General features: G+C 35.7%; 3 protein-coding genes and 1 long non-coding RNA gene across 4 annotated transcripts; 1 reads left to right on the forward strand and 3 right to left on the reverse strand.

The window, feature by feature from the left end:
* Positions 1–1,643: 1,643 nt before the first annotated feature.
* Positions 1,644–4,595, reverse strand: LOC144575171 (NAD(P)-linked oxidoreductase superfamily protein). The gene is made up of 9 exons (XM_078325290.1): positions 4,348–4,595; positions 3,655–3,705; positions 3,479–3,552; positions 3,278–3,365; positions 2,978–3,184; positions 2,808–2,879; positions 2,405–2,464; positions 2,142–2,318; positions 1,644–1,849 (listed from the first exon to the last, which is right to left on the reverse strand). The coding sequence occupies exons 1-9, from the start codon at positions 4,498–4,500 to the stop codon at positions 1,760–1,762; spliced, it is 972 nt and encodes a 323-aa protein (XP_078181416.1). The 5' UTR covers positions 4,501–4,595; the 3' UTR covers positions 1,644–1,759.
* A 2,118-nt stretch (positions 4,596–6,713) lies between these two features.
* LOC144575178 (protein RETICULATA-RELATED 5, chloroplastic-like) lies at positions 6,714–11,658 on the reverse strand. The gene is made up of 7 exons (XM_078325299.1): positions 10,809–11,658; positions 9,996–10,125; positions 8,946–9,479; positions 8,723–8,830; positions 7,663–8,211; positions 7,402–7,524; positions 6,714–7,261 (listed from the first exon to the last, which is right to left on the reverse strand). Exons 1-7 carry the CDS (start codon positions 11,435–11,437, stop codon positions 7,031–7,033), a joined length of 2,304 nt encoding a protein of 767 aa, XP_078181425.1. The 5' UTR covers positions 11,438–11,658; the 3' UTR covers positions 6,714–7,030.
* A 2,177-nt stretch (positions 11,659–13,835) lies between these two features.
* LOC144575186 (laccase-3-like) lies at positions 13,836–16,544 on the reverse strand. Its single transcript, XM_078325305.1, has 5 exons — positions 16,363–16,544; positions 16,089–16,240; positions 15,591–15,838; positions 15,302–15,430; positions 13,836–15,097 (listed from the first exon to the last, which is right to left on the reverse strand). The coding sequence occupies exons 1-5, from the start codon at positions 16,450–16,452 to the stop codon at positions 14,013–14,015; spliced, it is 1,704 nt and encodes a 567-aa protein (XP_078181431.1). The 5' UTR covers positions 16,453–16,544; the 3' UTR covers positions 13,836–14,012.
* LOC144575194 (uncharacterized) lies at positions 13,978–15,692 on the forward strand. Its single transcript, XR_013518373.1, has 3 exons — positions 13,978–14,103; positions 15,316–15,517; positions 15,573–15,692. It is a non-coding gene; the product is annotated as an uncharacterized LOC144575194 (long non-coding RNA).
* Positions 16,545–17,207: the final 663 nt, after the last annotated feature.

Genomic DNA, 17,207 nt, shown 5'->3' on the forward strand with positions numbered 1-17,207 from the left:
TTGTTTTGAAAGGTGATTGTTACAATCCGATTGATTTAGTTTTTAGTTCGGTTTGATTTAGTGCCTTCTCGGCTGCATATTCCTCATAGCGGTGACTGTTCTGATTCTGATTAATTCAGTTTTCGGTCCAATTTAATTCATTGCATTCTCAACTGTACATAGGGATAGAATCAATAGAGAACCTATGAATCTATATTATTCCATTTTAATCTCTTCCCGATACCTTCCAAGGAAAATCTCAAGAAGGAAGTTTCAGCTTAATGCAGATGGGTAAAATATCTTCGACTTTATAGAATTTTCAATTCCATGAAAACTTATTTTTAGTGTCACTTCTGACATCATCTACAACAAGTGGTGTCAGTTTTGGAATGCTTGACGGTATAATTATTGGTGAACCAGATGCAACCATTGCATTTGCAGGTAAAAGAGTGATTGAAGAAGTTATGGGGATCGAAGTACCCGAGGGTGTACATGAAGATGAGTACTTATTGGAAAAGGGCTTATTGGATTCAATTGTACCACATAATCTTTTTAAAGGTTTACTTAGTGAATTATTCGCGTTCCACAATATTTTTCATTTTTCTAAAAATAAATAGAGGAGGCTTATGAAAAAAGAATTGGTATGTTCCTTTCTATTGTTTATGGAATCATTTTGTTCTATTTTTTATTATGTTTTGATTCGAGTATCGATACGATGTCTACTAGAAGGACCAAGATAAATATACACACAGAGGAAACATTCAATAAACTTCTATCATTATAATTAAACAAAAATGATTAAATTTGTGTCCATAAAATACACATACTCCCTGTGTGTTTTTATTTCTATTTGTGTACAGCTAAATAATTTTAAAGACAATTATTGTTTAATATTTGTTTTTTTTTATTAAAGACACTTATTGTTTTTATTTATTTACAGGTAAATAATTTTAAAAACAATCAGTCTAATTTCATAACAATTAATATGTAACTTTTTACTTATATTAATAGCAGAACAATTCATAACAGTTAGTTTATAACTTTTTCATTATATTAATAGCAGGTCATTACTTCTCTTTTACCTACAAGCACTACAAATGCAATGCAATAGTTGCATCTGGTTCACCAACTTTTTGAATCAATACAATCATCTACAAACTTTCAACCAAAAAAGCGAAAAAAAAATAATTCAAAAGTCAAGTAGCAGCTCAAATATTCGCAATGATATCAGTCAAATGTAAAGTTTTGAAAAATTAAAAAATTAAGGCCCACAGCGCCAACGGGAAAAAAAGCAATTTAGGCCGAAAATCGTGTTTTATTTATAAGACGGAAACGCCCATTACCGAACTACTGTGATTGGTCAAAAATCGTGTTTTATTAATAAGATGGAAACGCTCATTACCGAACTACTGTAATTAAATGTTCACTAACTTAATAAAATTATACATTAACTAGTTTAGTTCGATTTCAAAATTTACGAATTTAAATAATCCAAAGGTTTATTAATATAATTATTTTCTGAACCCACCGATTGATCCCAAGACAGCAACTTCTTATCAATACAAAACGACGAAATATACTCCGAAAAACGGTACAAATTATACTAACTTGTTAAAAAGAAAAAAAAAGAAAGGAAAAACACCATTTTTCTCAAAAAAAAAAAATAAAAAAATAAGAGCACCTTTATTTATGTACCATGACTTCCGTTCAAAACAAAGACCCAATTAAACAAACATTATTAGCATACTGCTCAGGCGAAACATAGATGAATATAACACGCTTAATCCTCATTATCCCACAGCTCAGCAGTGCTCTTGTACGGACCATGAACCTTGTTAACAAAAAGAACCTCTCCATCCAGAACTCTCCTCTGTCAAATAAATAAACACATAAATAACCAAAATAAACAAAATATATAGTGGGACTTTAATATTATGCAGCACATACTAATTAGTCCATATTATCAATTAATATATTCGTTTTCGAATTCCAGTTAATCGATATGAAATGTTCAATGTGATTTTTTTTTAGTATTATTTTACTATCACTACTTTTGAATTGTCATAATCTTTAAATCATGTGCTTAAAATAGTAAATAAATATAGAATGTAAAATTTGAGGTAAATTTCACTATTGAAGACAGAAAAATAAAAATAAAATACCTGATCTTTGATGGTGCTCAAAGCTTGAAAATATTCTTCTGGGATATCCCAATTGAAGACTTGAATGTTTTCATTTATTCTCTCCTCTTTTGATGACTTGGGTATAACACTGGTTCCCCTCTGAATTCCCCATTTTATCAACACTTGTCCAGGAGTTCTGTTCACCTTATTAGCTACCTGCATTATTTGTAAATGCAATTAAAATAAACACAATTTAATCCCAGATTCAAAGATTTAATAAATTAGATTGGATTAGAACAAACCCTGGCGACGACTGGATCGTGTATGAGGTCTCTCTCGCTAGATCCCAAAGGTGAGTACGCCTGACATTTAAACAAAACATGTTTAAGCTATGCAAATTTCAAAAACTTCTTGCTAGCACATATTATAGCCTGCTATCAATGTGGTTATTTTTGGGCCGGGCCAGTTTACGGGCCACTGTCTAATTGCTTTTTGAAGTGGGCCAATGTCAAGGACATGTGGACTATCATTTTTGTGATTCCTATTTATCATTTCAATGAAATAGGTTAACTGAATAACTGTACTGGTACTTTTCTCTTAGCCCTTCAATCTTTTCCATTTTTTTTTTCTCATTTTTTCCCATTTTTAAGGAAGAAAAAGAAAAGAAAATAATAATAAAAGATACGACTTGTTATTATTACTTACAGTTGCATGAATTCCATGCTTCTTGCAAGCTTCAAGCATTTTATCATTCCTCCAACCAGGATGCATCTCCATCTACATGAGAAACAAAAAATCAATCCATGAATTTACAATTATTTCAAACAGTTAAAATACCCTCTAAGTAATGCATATCTAATCTATGGCATGCGCACCTGGCATACAGAAGGTTTGATCTGTGCAAAGCTTAACAGCCTGTTGAGCTTTTTAATTGTGTAGTTACACACACCGATATCTTTTACCAGACCGTCTCTAACTAGATTCTCCATTTCTTTCCACACACCTTCCATGTCAAACTCTAACACCTCCCCTGCTTCTGGAGGCCTATGAGCGCCGTCTTTCAAGCGGAACGGCCAATGTACCTATCAGTTCACATATTCGTTTTAGTCAAAGATGACACCAAAGATAATCGCTATAGACATAGTCATAACAACATATAATTTTAATTTTAGTACCAAGTAGAGATCAAGGTAGTCCAGCTGTAACTCCTTTAGTGTATTCTTCAATGCATATTTTACTCTATCCGGGGACAAATCAGAACACCTAAACATAAAAAAACATTTTCTACAAGTTATGCTATTGATATAACTACTTCCAAATTGGTAATGCTTACTGGAAAGCTATAACATAAAGAGCGCAATTGAGCTTGAATTTACCATAATTTTGAAGTGATGAAGAGATCTTCTCTAGCTATGCCAGCTTGCATTGCAGCTTTGAGTCCTTCACCAATCTGTAGGTTAAAGCAATTACATATGTGCTATGAAGGAAAATGAACATGTCGGTATTCTATCTTCTTTTTTTTTTGGAATTAAAACAAGGCGGGATACTATACCTCTTCCTGTACGCCATATTCTTTTGCTGTATCAACATGCCTATATCCAGCCTGTGATTTCAATTTTGATAAAATAACGTTCATATAAAAGACATTTCATTAGTCTGACAGAATTAAATTGCATGAATTCTCTCTTCCTTCTCTTCTAGTTCGATTAATTTATCTGATCTCAACTTCAGTTCCAAGCATCCAAATTAAAGAACCACCAGCATTGTGCAATTAGAACAAAGTAAAAAGAAAGCATGGATCACTGGATATTTTGTCACGTCCTAGGCGTAAGTCAAAATTTCACTCTTTTGTTTCATTTTCATATGTTTCTTAAATTTGAATATTGAATTTTGCGCTAGTAAATCACCTTCTACCCGAAAAAAATATTAAAGTTTATTGCAGCCACTCAAGTACACAAGAACAACAAGAAAAAAATTAGTATATTTGTATAATATTTTTGTAAGCAATTTTATAAAAAGTTTAATGTAATATTTCCTATATATTTTTTCTTCGTGATACGTGAAAGATTCTGTTTGTGTTCTCGATTGATTTCGTGAATGAATTTTCAAACATATTATATATTTGATTAATATGCGATGAAATACATATAGACCATTCAACTTTAGTGTGCTGATATATAACATATAAATATTTGTTAATGAAATTCAGAAAACACACAGAAACAACAAAAGAGAGATAGAGAACCTTGGTAATAGCAGTGAAGACCAATTTAGCGGCATCCGAACCGGAGCGCCAAGTGCCGAGCCCAACTGAGGGGATCTTGTGGCCGCTGAACAGAGTGAAGTACTCTGCTTCAGCATGTATATGTGGTTCTCTCACCTCCTGTGCCATTGCCATTCCTTCCCAAGTTTCTCTCTAGCGCCCTCTCCCTTTCTTTACAAAAAGCTTCTACAAATATATGCTTGTATAGTTGTATGGGGTTGGCTGGACCTGGATAGGATGAATCATTAGGAGGAAGGGGGTTTTAAAAAGTTGGTATAGGAAAAGGAAATTCAAGGTGGCAGGACAGGTGTTAGCTTGAAGTGGACACGTGGTGGGATGGTTTGTTTAAGAGGATGAATGAGAAGAACCTCCTAGGAGGCCAGGAGTCTGTTTTTAGAAAGGAGAAGCTAATAGGAGCTAATTTTTTATATGGAAGTATTGAACTAGAGAGGAAAAAAAAAAAAAAAAGACGGACCAGAGGATCGTGGCAACAGCGGTTGCTGGTTACGTACTATTAACCGTCTGATTTGATCGGACGGTTTAGCTCAGTTTATTAGATAAAAATGAGACTAAGATCTAAATAAAAGAGCGTTGTTTTTAGTTAGGTTCAGACGTTTAGCTTTATTCTAAATGGATATTTAGATGAAAGTGAATTTTCGAATATTTGAAAGTTATCTCTTTTATAATCATGTTTTAGTCATAATTAGAGTTAGGCTACGGTATTTAGGGGTGTTCAAACGGTTCGGTTTAATCGGTTTTGGACCGAACCGAATTAGTTCGGTTTAAATGGTTCGGTTATTTCGGTTTATTGGATCGGTTCGGTTTGCTTTTCAAAACCGAATTATAACTTCGGTTCGGTTCGGTTTGAAAATTTTCAAAACCGAAATAACCGAACCGACCGAACTATCATATAATATGAATTTGATCGGAACCACTCCGGTTTATTTTTTAATACTCCGGTTTATTTCTTAATCAATTGCTTTAAATACTTGGTTTATTTTTAAATAACTTAATTTATTTCTTAATACTCCGGTTTATTTCTTAATATACTTCCGTTTATTATAAATCAATTGTTTTAAATAAAAAATAATAATATATTTCGGTTTGAACCGAACAAACCGAAATAAAACTTCGGTTCGGTTGCAATGCTAATTCGGTTCGGTTCTATTTTTAAAACCGAATTATAACTTTGGTTTGCCAAGTTTGGTTCGGTTTCAACCGAACCGAACCGATGAACACCCCTAGTCGGTATTATACATAGCGGAATATTCTGTAATATAGATTAATATTTTTGTTTTTAAAATTCAAATATTTCATATGAATCAGTCAATATATTTTCTATGTAAAAATATACTTTAGATTAAATTTAATATTTTTTACAATTCTTTTTATAATTTTTTAAATAGATAGAAAATCACTTGATTTAAAAATAGAAGTAAAACTAGGGTGTTCTTAATCTCACCAAAGTGTTTGGTGAGCTTAACTTCAAAATCCATCAAATCGATTTCAAATGATTAATCCGAACTCTTGAAATCCGCCTACCTTACGAGTGATGCGTTTACATGTGAAAATTTTAAACATTCGAATTAATTTAGTATAAAGTCAAGCGGTAAAAAAATGTTCAAAAAATGAATGCACTAAAATTAATTTATTAACCTTCTGATTTTGACCAATTAACTTTATACTAAATTAATTCGAATGTTTAAAATTTTCACATTTAGACGCATCACTCGTAAGATAGACGGGTTCCAACAGTTCGAATTCGTCATTTGAAACCGATTTGATGAATTTTGGAGTTCAGCTTACCAAATACTTTAGTGAGCTTAAGAATTCTACTCTAAAAATAGTAATATTTTATTTATCTAAACAAAAAAAATATAAAATATAAAATTTAATATACAAATACATTTTCATATAAAGAACAATATTAAACAGTTTAAAATTCATTATTTTAACTTTAAAAAGAAAAATATTAATATGTAGTACGGATCAATCCACACCATGCATGATACATAACTGCACTCCAGAAGAATTATATTAATCAGTCAGACAAAAATCCGAACGGATAATGATTAGCTGTAAGATAACATTAAATCACAAGATTTTAATTTGTTATAATTTTTATGATAGTAAGATTTAAATTAAATATGGAACACAATTTCAAAGGATTGTTATATCTAAGCTAAAATGTGAAATCATAAACTAAGGCCTTCGACAAAATTTTTAAACCGTTATGCAGTTATGATTTTACAGATGGAAATATCAAACATGTTTTGGATGTATAACTTCATATAAACTATATTATACAATCAACAGAACTTAAAAGACGTTAACACACATGTACCTGGTAAATCTTTATCCAAAAATTTCACCAGAATTATTTATTAACCAAAAATGATAGGTACAAGGCTTGCAGAAATAAATGTTCTCTCCATCAAAACTTCAGCCATACAGCAAAGGTCAGTTGCCAAGAATGTATATACATACGGCCTCAAAACCTCAATATTTATATGCAGCACCACAATTCTTCTTTACTCCATCCAGAGTTTGTAAACTATTGTTTTTCTTCTTTATTGGTATATTTTATGAACAATTGTTCTCAGCTTTCTATCCTTGAAGAAATATTCCTCATCAAATTTTTTACTTCTCTCCTGCGGTGTTGTTTCTACAAGTTATGACTGTCATCTGATTGGTTATTGCTGTCTTCTACACTTTGTACTTCTGTAATGGAGTCCTCGATCACTGGCATTTCAGATGAAGCCTGAACTGAGTTCATTTGCACTTCTGTTGCGGTGCACTCTAGCAATGGCCTATCTGGTGAAGCGGAAACCTGGACTGAACTTGGTTCGTCCTTACTCCTCTGTATTCCAGTATACCTTGCCAGATCAACCCATTGCTTCATTGACAATCAAAAGCACACATTTAAATTGTGATTCAAAAAAGAAAGAGGCCCACAAAAAAACTTTGCATGCTCTGATTGGGCCAAAAGTGTTAGTTCTATAAAAGCATGAATATAAATGGAGAAGCGAGCCTAACCTGAGTTCCCCAGTATGAGTTGATTGTGCGTGCAACAAAGGACAAAACATTTGCAAGGAATGGTTGGTTGTAATAAGATATCAGGTATTCAGAAAATCGATGCTCTACTAATCCAGCAATCACCTGCATTCAAGTGCACTATTTAGAAACAGAAAACCCAGAGAAAAATATTTAACAAAAACCCAAAAAGTTGCAACATCAATACACCATATCTAATGGCACCAGATGTCATCAACTATTAATATGCTAACAAACAATTACCTGGTACCGTAGATTGGCCGAAGTACCAAGAAAGCTTCCATAAACAGCCGCAGACTTTAAGATAGGTGTTCTTCTGCGCACATCTTTTGAAGCAAGTGAAGGGTTCAAAAACCTTCTCAACCCATACAAAACATCAGAAGCCACCCCAGCACCTATACTTGAAATTACACCAACACTGGCTAGTTTCGTGCCTCCAACGAGCACTGCCGCAACCCTCTGAGTTAGATTCCAATCAGTACCAACAACATTTTTCTGAAATGCATTGTCAGGGAAGGAACCAATGAAACCTTTGAGCAACTCAAGGTTTTCACTAGGAGAGGAGTCATTTGCATGGGAGAGGAAGGAGATGGTTGGGGCCGGGAGCCACACAGTGAAGAAATCGACTACTATGCCTCTAATTGTGTCAGTTAAGACGTAATCTATCTCCTCCCAGAAACGGCCTTTGCGCCTCTCGTATTGTGCCAGTAGAGTTGTTGTTATGGATATGGCCTCTTCTATGGCTAATCTGTTGAGAAACTTGGGATCTGCTAATAATCTCTCGCGAAAACCCTAAATAATAAAAGAAAGGTTTAGTTATTTTTGTGTCTAAATAATAAATAGGATGGATAACTGTCTCATATTTGGTGTCTTCACTATGCCTCTATTTTTTTCAAATTTAACTAAAATCTAAAAGTCTGATATCAAAATAAACTGTACAAGTGATCTACATCAGTTTTTCTACATGAACCCAAAAACTATGACATTTTGATTCGGTATTGATAAGCATCAAGAGTTTGTAAAAAATCATTGATGCGGGTAATTGTAGACGTTAACTCTCCAAACTCTTAATCCCAATAAAATAAAGTTCAAATGCAACCACTTATGCACATGTAGAGGAAGTAGCATAAATTGCATCTAACAATTTTATTTCTTCATTGAGTTCCAAAAAATTTGTCATGAAGGAATTTTAATGTGGAGATATTATGGAGGCATGAAATAAAGGTATTTGAACCTCCTTATAAAAATAAAAAATAAAATATATGTACATGATCATGTAAAAACATAATGAAAGAAATATTACCTGAAATCGGTGTGTGAGTTCAGAAATGACAGGATACTTTTCAAGGTCGAAAAAGTTTTGCAATATTTCAGGTGAGACCACACCAAGATCCAGTCCTTTTTGTATATCCTGAATAAGTCCATACAAAATAAAATAAAAATAAGAATATAAGAATATCTATTTCTTTCTCTCCAAAGCAAAATAAATCTATAATCAATGATTAAGGCTAAAATATGAATGAAACCTGTGGCAGGCCCTCTCTTCTCCTTCCAGCTGCATTCATAACCCGCGCAATTTCAGCCCGATCAAAGCAATTTCTGTTACAGGGCTTAGCAGCAGAGTACCACAGAAAATCAGTGAGAGGAATCTCCCCCTCCCTCCTTATATCTTGCCTCTCTGGATCAAGTAAAACCACCACTTGGCTCTTCTTCTGTATTTTCCTTGAGATCCGTGCTGGCACACCAATCCCACGGGACCCATATATGACGTGGCTTGCACCGGTGATAACTATCAGCATACCAGTGGGCTCCCCATCCATGATGGCTTGTAGAACTGTCTGTGAAATGGTATAGTCATCTACAACCCGTGCCTGTGCAGACAAGTATGCAGTTGGGCCGAAGGGGATTTCACGATTAGGTGAAGAAATTCGGTCAATTAAAGATCGTCCTGATATGGATGTGAAGCCTGAGATAAACCCTGACCCAGCAGGAGGAGTGTAGATTTTGCGGTCGGCCTTGGAGAGGCCATGAATGCCTTCAGCCTGGACTGTTCTCAAGACCTACTCAAGAGAAAAAATAGTTTCTGGATTGAAAACTTAAGCTCGACCTATGCTCAATCTGGACTTGTTAAGCATGTCATAAAAACTTTGTACTGTATTAATTTTCAGATGGATTTTTCAAATGATAATTTTCACAAGGATTCTGCATTATGTGAAGTTGCAAAAGGAGTTCCTTAATTTTTGCCCTGCAGTGACCTATTCAGAAGGTATTGAAGTTCCTGAAGAGATAAGGTACCAGATTAATGTTTTCAATAATTGAGGGGAATTCTGCAAATCTTGCACAAGGACTGTTGTGACTGTTCCTTGAATTTTTTTGCTCCATAAATCTTATATATTAATCTATGATCCAGAGACACTGTTCATCTACAGTATCCGCTACAGTGCCTCTCTGGCAAGTGGGACCCACTTTTTAGTGATATTAAACTTATTCAGTATAGAGACTCAACCTCTCAGATGTTAAATCAACAAAGCCTATTCTGTGGTCTGGATTGGTATAAAGTGAAGCTGACAAATTACCTGAAGGGGAGTGCCGCAAGCAACAAGCTTGATTTTGTTTTCCCGGCAATAATTCAAAAGAGGTTCATACTCCTGCCAGCGTTGTTCAGGCCAGTGAAATGTGTACGATTTCAATCCCTTCCCATCAATTCTGTCAAAAATATTGACTTGTCATGAACAATGTTGCCAAGCATCTCATTATCTCACTAGTTTGGACCAAAATGATTCCTTCAAGCTCATTAGCCAGTAGGCCCAGGACTATGAGCCTACCTCTCTAATTTGCACTGGGAAAATTCATATTACACAAATAATGGACACCATAGTTCATATACTTGCACTTAAAGGAGTTTTTTTCTTAACTGAGAACAGCACCTTGGAGCAAATCCGGGCGCTGTTAGCTAAAGACTGGGAGGTGAAGATATACGAACTGAGAGAAAATGGAATGGTTGTGCTGATCTATTAGCAAAAAATGCACTTTCAAGTGGCATTATTTTTAAATCTTTTCCTCATATAAATAATTTGTGTTGTGCGGATGTATTAGGTGATGTTTAATAAAATTGGAGTTATACTCTTCTGATGGCTATGCCGAAGGAGGGGTGTGCTTTATTCCTTTGTTTGATGAAAAAAAAGAGAGCTATTTTCTTAACTTCACAGATATCAGGCATATTACCAACTTAAAGTAAAACTAACAACTATAATTTTTTTTTAAAAGCTAACAACTATATATAACATAATGTTTCTAACAACTCTTGAGGATAAATGATGCCTGCTTACAAACATTTGCTTCTACCGCTGAACAATTGACTAATAATCTCTCAAATTGAAAGAACTAACCTCCCATCCATAAACTGATTTAATGGCTCTTGCAAATCCCTCGGAAATGCCTCAAGAGCAAGCGACACTGGCCGCTCCAGCTCAGCACACCGGCTCCTCAAATTCTTTACAATCTCCAATTCAAGAACCCGATCGTCTCTATCTGGTACCATCTCAGCCTCCCCCAAGTACACCACTCGAGCCGCCATCAGTTTCTCCCACACTCTACTTCTGTCCTTCCCCACCGCTTGTGGCTCCCCTATCACAGTCGCGTCGTAAACCCTAGAAAGCACCTCCGGCTCCACTTCTTTTTCTTTATTTTTCTCTTTTGAAATGTCTACGTCGGATGAGGGAGTGGATGGCGCGGGGACGGGGGCCGGTGAAGTTGTCTCCTCTGCCCTGGCGGTGGATAAAAGACAGCTGGCGGCGAAAGCCAGGGAGGGGACAAGGAGGAACTGTCGGCGGAGGACGGAGGGGGAGGACTCACGCGTGTCATCATCTCCGGTCGGGGCGTGGCGAAGCGCGGTGGTTCGTAGTGGTCTTTTGCGGCGGAGAGGACGTTGGAGGGAGGTGGAAGTGGAGACGGTGGGTTTTGGTCGGACAGGAGAAGGAAAGTACTTGAGATCCGAAATGGCTTGTGTGTGAAGCATTTTTTACATTAAGCAGCAGCTATTGGTTTAACATTACTAGATTTTACAATGGTTGGCTGTTGTGTTGCCACTGCTTGTAAGCCGGCGGTAATGAGCGGGAGCTGACAAGCGGAGAATCCCGTTTGTAGAGATTTTTTAGATAGTTTATTCCTCCTCGCGGTTTCTTTTTTCGAACTTCTTTATTTTCCTGGGGTCAAGGACTCAAAGTTGCCTCAGCTTTCTAGTGGTAAAGGGTCTAAAGACACATGATCTTTATGTGAGAGGTTATAAGTTTAAAATTCAGATGAAATTTTTTTTGTTGTTGTATTACAAGAGTATTAAATAGTTAGGTGACTTGACTTTCAACTTTTACTCAATAATTTATTCATTTGTTTTATTATAGCTCATTTTAAATTTATAAAATAACTATTTTATTCTTACATTAAAAAATTAAAAATATATAACATGTGTAAATTACATAATTGATCCGTTTATGAGGGTAGGATAGGGGTGAAAACGGAGCCGGATTATCCGGCCGATATCCGCTCCGTATCCGGATATAATCCGAATCCGGATAATCCGGATTCGGATAATTCCCGGATACGGATTCGGATAATTTTCGGAAATCCATAAAAGATTCGGATACGGATACAGATTCGGAGTCCTAAACGGAGCGGATATCCGGATTATCCGGATTCGGATAGTTTGGCCAAACTCATATAAAAGAGGAATAAATATTTGCTATAGGTGGGATTTGAACCCATGTCCTCCCATCTCAATGCCTTAAGACTAAGCTTCAAACCACTACACCACAACATCTTTTGTTACCATACACTTATTTGATATATATATATTATATGAATAGATTATCTTTCATCTCTTATAAGTTCATTAATATTTATATTTAATGTTTTAATTAATATTTGTATTTTAGAAGTTCATATATCTTAATTATCCGACCATTATTCGTTTTATATCCGTATTCGAATCCGTATCCGTGGACTATCCGTTCCGTATCCGTATCCGTTTAAGGAGGATTTGGTTTTGAATTTTGATATCCGTTTACTATCCGTATCCGTATTCGTATCCGCTCATTATCCAACGAATGCGGATATGGTATTAGCATTATCCGCTCCGTATCCGCTCCGTTTTCACCCCTGGGGTAGGAGGTTAATTTATTTACATTAGGCGCATACCCAGTTAATAGACCACTGTACAACTCCTCTTATTATTTCCACTAAATTTGTATCCTTTCAAGGAATACAATAATTAAGTTCCCACAGATTATTCACATCTAAATAGTCAAATATAAAATTATTGTAATTTGCAATCCAACTCCAAATTGAATTAGCCATCTTGACAAGAAACAAAAAGATGATCAAACATATTTCAAAATGTTTGGCCCAAAATGTAATATTTAATTTTATGCAACGTTCTAAATAGAAAAAAAAATATCAGATTGTTTTATCCTTAAAACATTTCTAATTGGTTCCTAAAATTTCATCTGTATCAATTAATCTTGAACTTGCGAAAAAAAAATAGGTTCTGTACTTTTATTTGAATTATATCGGTCCTTCAATGTCAAGTTATAATCTTCCATCTTTATTCTGGAATGATCAATTAGTTTTTTCTTTAAAATTTAAGAACCAACCTGTACGAACCAATTTTGTATTTTTCTAAAGTTAAAGAATAAAATAATTTTATTTTGGAAGTTGTAATAAAAATTTAAGAGTAAGTTAATACTTAAAAAAAAAACTTATTAATAGTCAAAACTTGCTATTCATGAAACTTGAACTGAATAGCTAACTGCATATGATAAGGTTGCATCGTCAGCACTCAGTAGTCGGTCCTCCCCAAACAAAGAAAGAGAGAGAGAGAGAGAGTTGGTCCAAAGCCAAGACATTTTTTTTCTTTGGAAAATCCAAAACCAAGAAATGTGAAGCCTACGTGAAGAGATAAAGATGGAGACCGAAAGAGAGGCTCAAGTTTGAGGTTCAATTTCTCAGCCACACATCCATAAATTTGCAGTCTTTTCATCTCAAGCAACTTTTACAGGCCACATTTTTCTCGCTTAAAATTGCATAGAGACGTGCCTCTCTGCGGTTCACGAGGGGAAAAAAAATTATCGGTTTCATTTTTGAAAGAGGGCCCGATAAATAGGCGCTGGCCACGGACCACCCGATCCGATAAATAAATTTTGATTCTATAAAACTAGTTATGACTCAATAATTTGGTTGAGCTAATTCGTTATTCTAACATAAAAAATGTTATAAGTCAGAACTACTTCTATCTTAAGTTTGAAAGAAAAAACTATTTTATAATTTCGTCACTTATTTTTCCATGAAGCAAGAATCAGAGTCACAACAATAATTACTCAAGACCATAAAAAAAAAAAAATTTAGACCATAAAAAAAAAAACAATAATTACTCAACAACTGCAAGATGTTTTACTCACAAAAAGTACAAACTATGGTAGAAGGGCATGTAAGAATCAAAAGCTACATAGCGTGCTTTCTAAATATATCCAAAACGAAAACGAAAAAAAAAATAACGAAAGTACAAAAATTACAAAAATAAAATTATCACGTTACAAGTTTTAACAAAGAGGGTAATCAACCGGTGCCGGCTCGAGCGACTCCAATTCACCGACGCCATCCTCCACCAAGAAAGCCATGGCAAGTCCCCATGTGATATGCACATCCAAATGGCAATGCATTAACCAAACCCCTGGGTTATCTGCCACGAACCGTATTACCGCCCACCCGTTAACCGGCACACCAACGGTGTTCCTTTGCGGCGGATCAACTAGGTTAAACTTGGATGTGTCCTTCTTCGGGTCAAAATTACCAAAACCTTCTGCTAGTATGTAGAAATCGTAGCCATGGATGTGAATTGGGTGGTTCTCACCGGTGACAATGTTAGTTCCTTGAAGCACGAGCTGCACGACCGATCCAAATTTCAGCGGGTAGACCTTGGTGCCCTTGACGGGTTGATATAACGCCTGGCTGATATTTTGAGCCGTGTAATCAAATTGTACCGGAGGCTTGGATGGGAAATCAGTGGTGTACACTCCTTCAAGGCCGTAATGGTGTGCTTGTAGAATGGAAACTTGTGATGGAAGCACAAAGGAGAAGTTGTTCATGCTTGCAGCGAAACGGGTATTGTTTGGTCCGCCGCACTTTTGGCTCTTCGGACAGTTGATTAACCCAAGACCAACTGTGAAGAAAAGATTTTCATCAACCGGCTCTGGGATTTTAACCTTTGCCGGGCTTCTAAGACTGGTCGTAAAGGCGGTGGCAGTCGCAGTGTCATTAAAGGCTGGAAGATAGGGGAAAATTGGCGGGATTCCACCAGGTCCGGGTTTGGTGCTGCAACCGCAATCATATTCCAAAATGGCAGTGGTGGTGGTATTGTCAAAGGCAACGCCTTGCGCACTGGAATAAGCACGAGCGGCAATATAGTAGGAAGCGATCGCTTGGTCCATTTTGACCAGTACATCAGTTGTCTGGCCGGGTGAAATCAAGATGACAGATGTGGTAAAGGGTTTCGTGTAGAGAGCATCGGCCCCAACAACCGTCATTTTGTGGTTGGCAATAGTAACAAACATCTCAGTGTTGAGAGCTGAGTTAATGAACCGGAACAAGGTGGTCTCGCCGGCCTTTACGGGGATGGTTATTGTGTCTGCATATAAATTTTATTTATAGGTTATTTCTGGATTCAGTATATATGCACAATAATATATATTTGGTATGGTTAATTTCTCTACTGACATGCCTGAATCATGGCATAAAAAACCTGTGTTGGTCAGGTTCATCTTGTCATTTTTTCTTTTCTTTTAATTTAATTACGAATGAAATGAACTGGACTAATCAAAGTGCAATTTACCATCTCTAGAACAGTTGAAGAGATCGCCGGGTTGGCCATTGATGGTCAAGGCATCGGAGACATTTGGGGCAGCGCCGGTGCGTTGTGCCTCATTAATCACATCAATTGGATTCGCATTCCACCATTCTCCTGCATAAATATTTAAACTTACATAAATTGATAGACAATTTTAATACTGCTTATACACTATTAAATTAAACTATTAGTTGCTAATTCGTGTAAGCAACCCGCAGTGCCATTCCAACTGAAAAAAAATTGAAACTTGAGAGAGAAGAGAATTGAAAGAGACCTAGTAGGATAGGAACTTCTCTGATAGGCTTCTCATCAAAGGGGTATGAATTGTTGCCTCGAGGGTATATGATTAGTGCACCGTAGACAGTTGCTCTGAGCCAGGAGCTGTGAGCATGCCACCACAGAGTGCCTTCTTGTTCCTCAATCGTAAACCTGTACTTGTAACTTTCTCCCGGCTTGACGGGGCACTGAGTCACAAACTCGGGTCCATCTGCCCATGCTGTCCTCTTCTGCCTTATCCCATGCCTTGCACATAAAAAAATTGTATCTAATTAAAAGAAGAAGAAAATTTGATACCAGATTTTGTTTTTCTTCTTGGTGAAATAGACAAATTAAACATCTATGTCATGTGTGCAGTAATGTGTAGCTAATTATAAAATGTATCCAAAATTAGTTAATTTACGTGTTGACATTTGATGGTGAAATTAAATACAAATACATATATCAGGTTACAGGAATATCTGTGGAGATATTAATATGTAATTAGATTACTCACCAATGAATTGTAACATTATACTCAGCTTTGTTAACCACATTGATAACAAGAGTGTCTCCCTCTTTAACCTCGATGGTAGGTCCCGGGAACTGCCCGTTCACTGTTATAATGTTGTGTGTATTGCACAGCCTCTTCACTGGTGTTTCTTGAACCTGATCATGGAAAATGCATTAATTCAAGTGTAAATTTGCATACAAGAACCCAAATAGCTAGAGTAGTATATATATACCCCAAACTAGAAATGATGTAAATAAGCAACAAATATAATACGTACAACAAAGTCGTGGTAATGCACTTCTGCATGTGTGTATGATGAGAAGAGAAAAAATAACCCTAACAAGAGAGAAATGAGCCAAGTTGCCATGTTTGAGGTGTTTAGTTTACAACTATTGTATATATGGAAATATAGCTAGCTAGAGGCCGGTGTGCCAAACTAATTAAAGCAAGTTGTACTACAAATGAAACCGAGGGGCCGGGGCAGGTATTTATATAGATTATATTCCAGGTGGGATATCAAGATGCATGATTGTTTATTTGTGGGTAGGTTAGGTTGTTTTGATAATTTGTATATATTTAAAGAATAAAGATTTTAAATTTATTTTCAAAAGAGGTTTGGCTAGAGAGACCTCCTGATCAGTCAGTCCTTCATTGTTCAACTTCATAGTTATAAGTTGGTGCACCCACTTGTCCTTTTCCTTTAGTAGTATAGGCGCGTCTCTCATTAGATTTCCTTTGACAAGTCTTGATCAACTAATTAATGATTAATGATTTTGACAAATTCACTTTTAATTAACCAAACTTTTTTTTTTTCCGTTGTCTACACATATGCACGGAGGTTTACATAACTACTTCAGGGAATTTGTCAACAATTAAGTATAATGCTGCTCATAATTGATTAGCAATAACACTTTTTTCGTTGGGATGTAGATGGAAATTTGTTTCCTGTCCAGCTAACTAGCTAGTAAGAAATCCAATTAGATTTAAGCAATTGCGAGCTCTTTCACATGAGAACATATGAGGAAATTAACTAACAAAATTTAGATGCCGGGTATAATTTAGTGCAACACCAAGAACATGTGGTTGTGAAAATTAACATATTATTTTTTTAATAGTTCTTGG

Source organism: Carex rostrata, chromosome 2 (genome assembly GCF_964058835.1).
Source record: "Carex rostrata chromosome 2, lpCarRost1.2, whole genome shotgun sequence".
Taxonomy (NCBI): Eukaryota; Viridiplantae; Streptophyta; class Magnoliopsida; order Poales; family Cyperaceae; genus Carex; species Carex rostrata.

What these genes read in the sequence shown, in the direction of transcription:
- LOC144575171 (XM_078325290.1), bottom strand. Translation starts at nt 4,500, where the DNA reads ATGGCAATGGCACAGGAGGTGAGAGAACCACATATACATGCTGAAGCA. An exon ending in TCTTCACTGCTATTACCAAG is followed by an intron (nt 3,706 to 4,347) that starts GTTCTCTATCTC and finishes TTGAAATCACAG; the next exon opens with GCTGGATATAGGCATGTTGA. An exon ending in AATATGGCGTACAGGAAGAG is followed by an intron (nt 3,553 to 3,654) that starts GTATAGTATCCC and finishes TTTAACCTACAG; the next exon opens with ATTGGTGAAGGACTCAAAGC.
- LOC144575178 (XM_078325299.1), bottom strand. Translation starts at nt 11,437, where the DNA reads ATGCTTCACACACAAGCCATTTCGGATCTCAAGTACTTTCCTTCTCCT. An exon ending in GAAGAGAGGGCCTGCCACAG is followed by an intron (nt 8,831 to 8,945) that starts GTTTCATTCATA and finishes GGACTTATTCAG; the next exon opens with GATATACAAAAAGGACTGGA. An exon ending in CGGCCAATCTACGGTACCAG is followed by an intron (nt 7,525 to 7,662) that starts GTAATTGTTTGT and finishes ACTTGAATGCAG; the next exon opens with GTGATTGCTGGATTAGTAGA.
- LOC144575186 (XM_078325305.1), bottom strand. Translation starts at nt 16,452, where the DNA reads ATGGCAACTTGGCTCATTTCTCTCTTGTTAGGGTTATTTTTTCTCTTC. An exon ending in TATAATGTTACAATTCATTG is followed by an intron (nt 15,839 to 16,088) that starts GTGAGTAATCTA and finishes TTTATGTGCAAG; the next exon opens with GCATGGGATAAGGCAGAAGA. An exon ending in CTTCAACTGTTCTAGAGATG is followed by an intron (nt 15,098 to 15,301) that starts GTAAATTGCACT and finishes ATTTATATGCAG; the next exon opens with ACACAATAACCATCCCCGTA.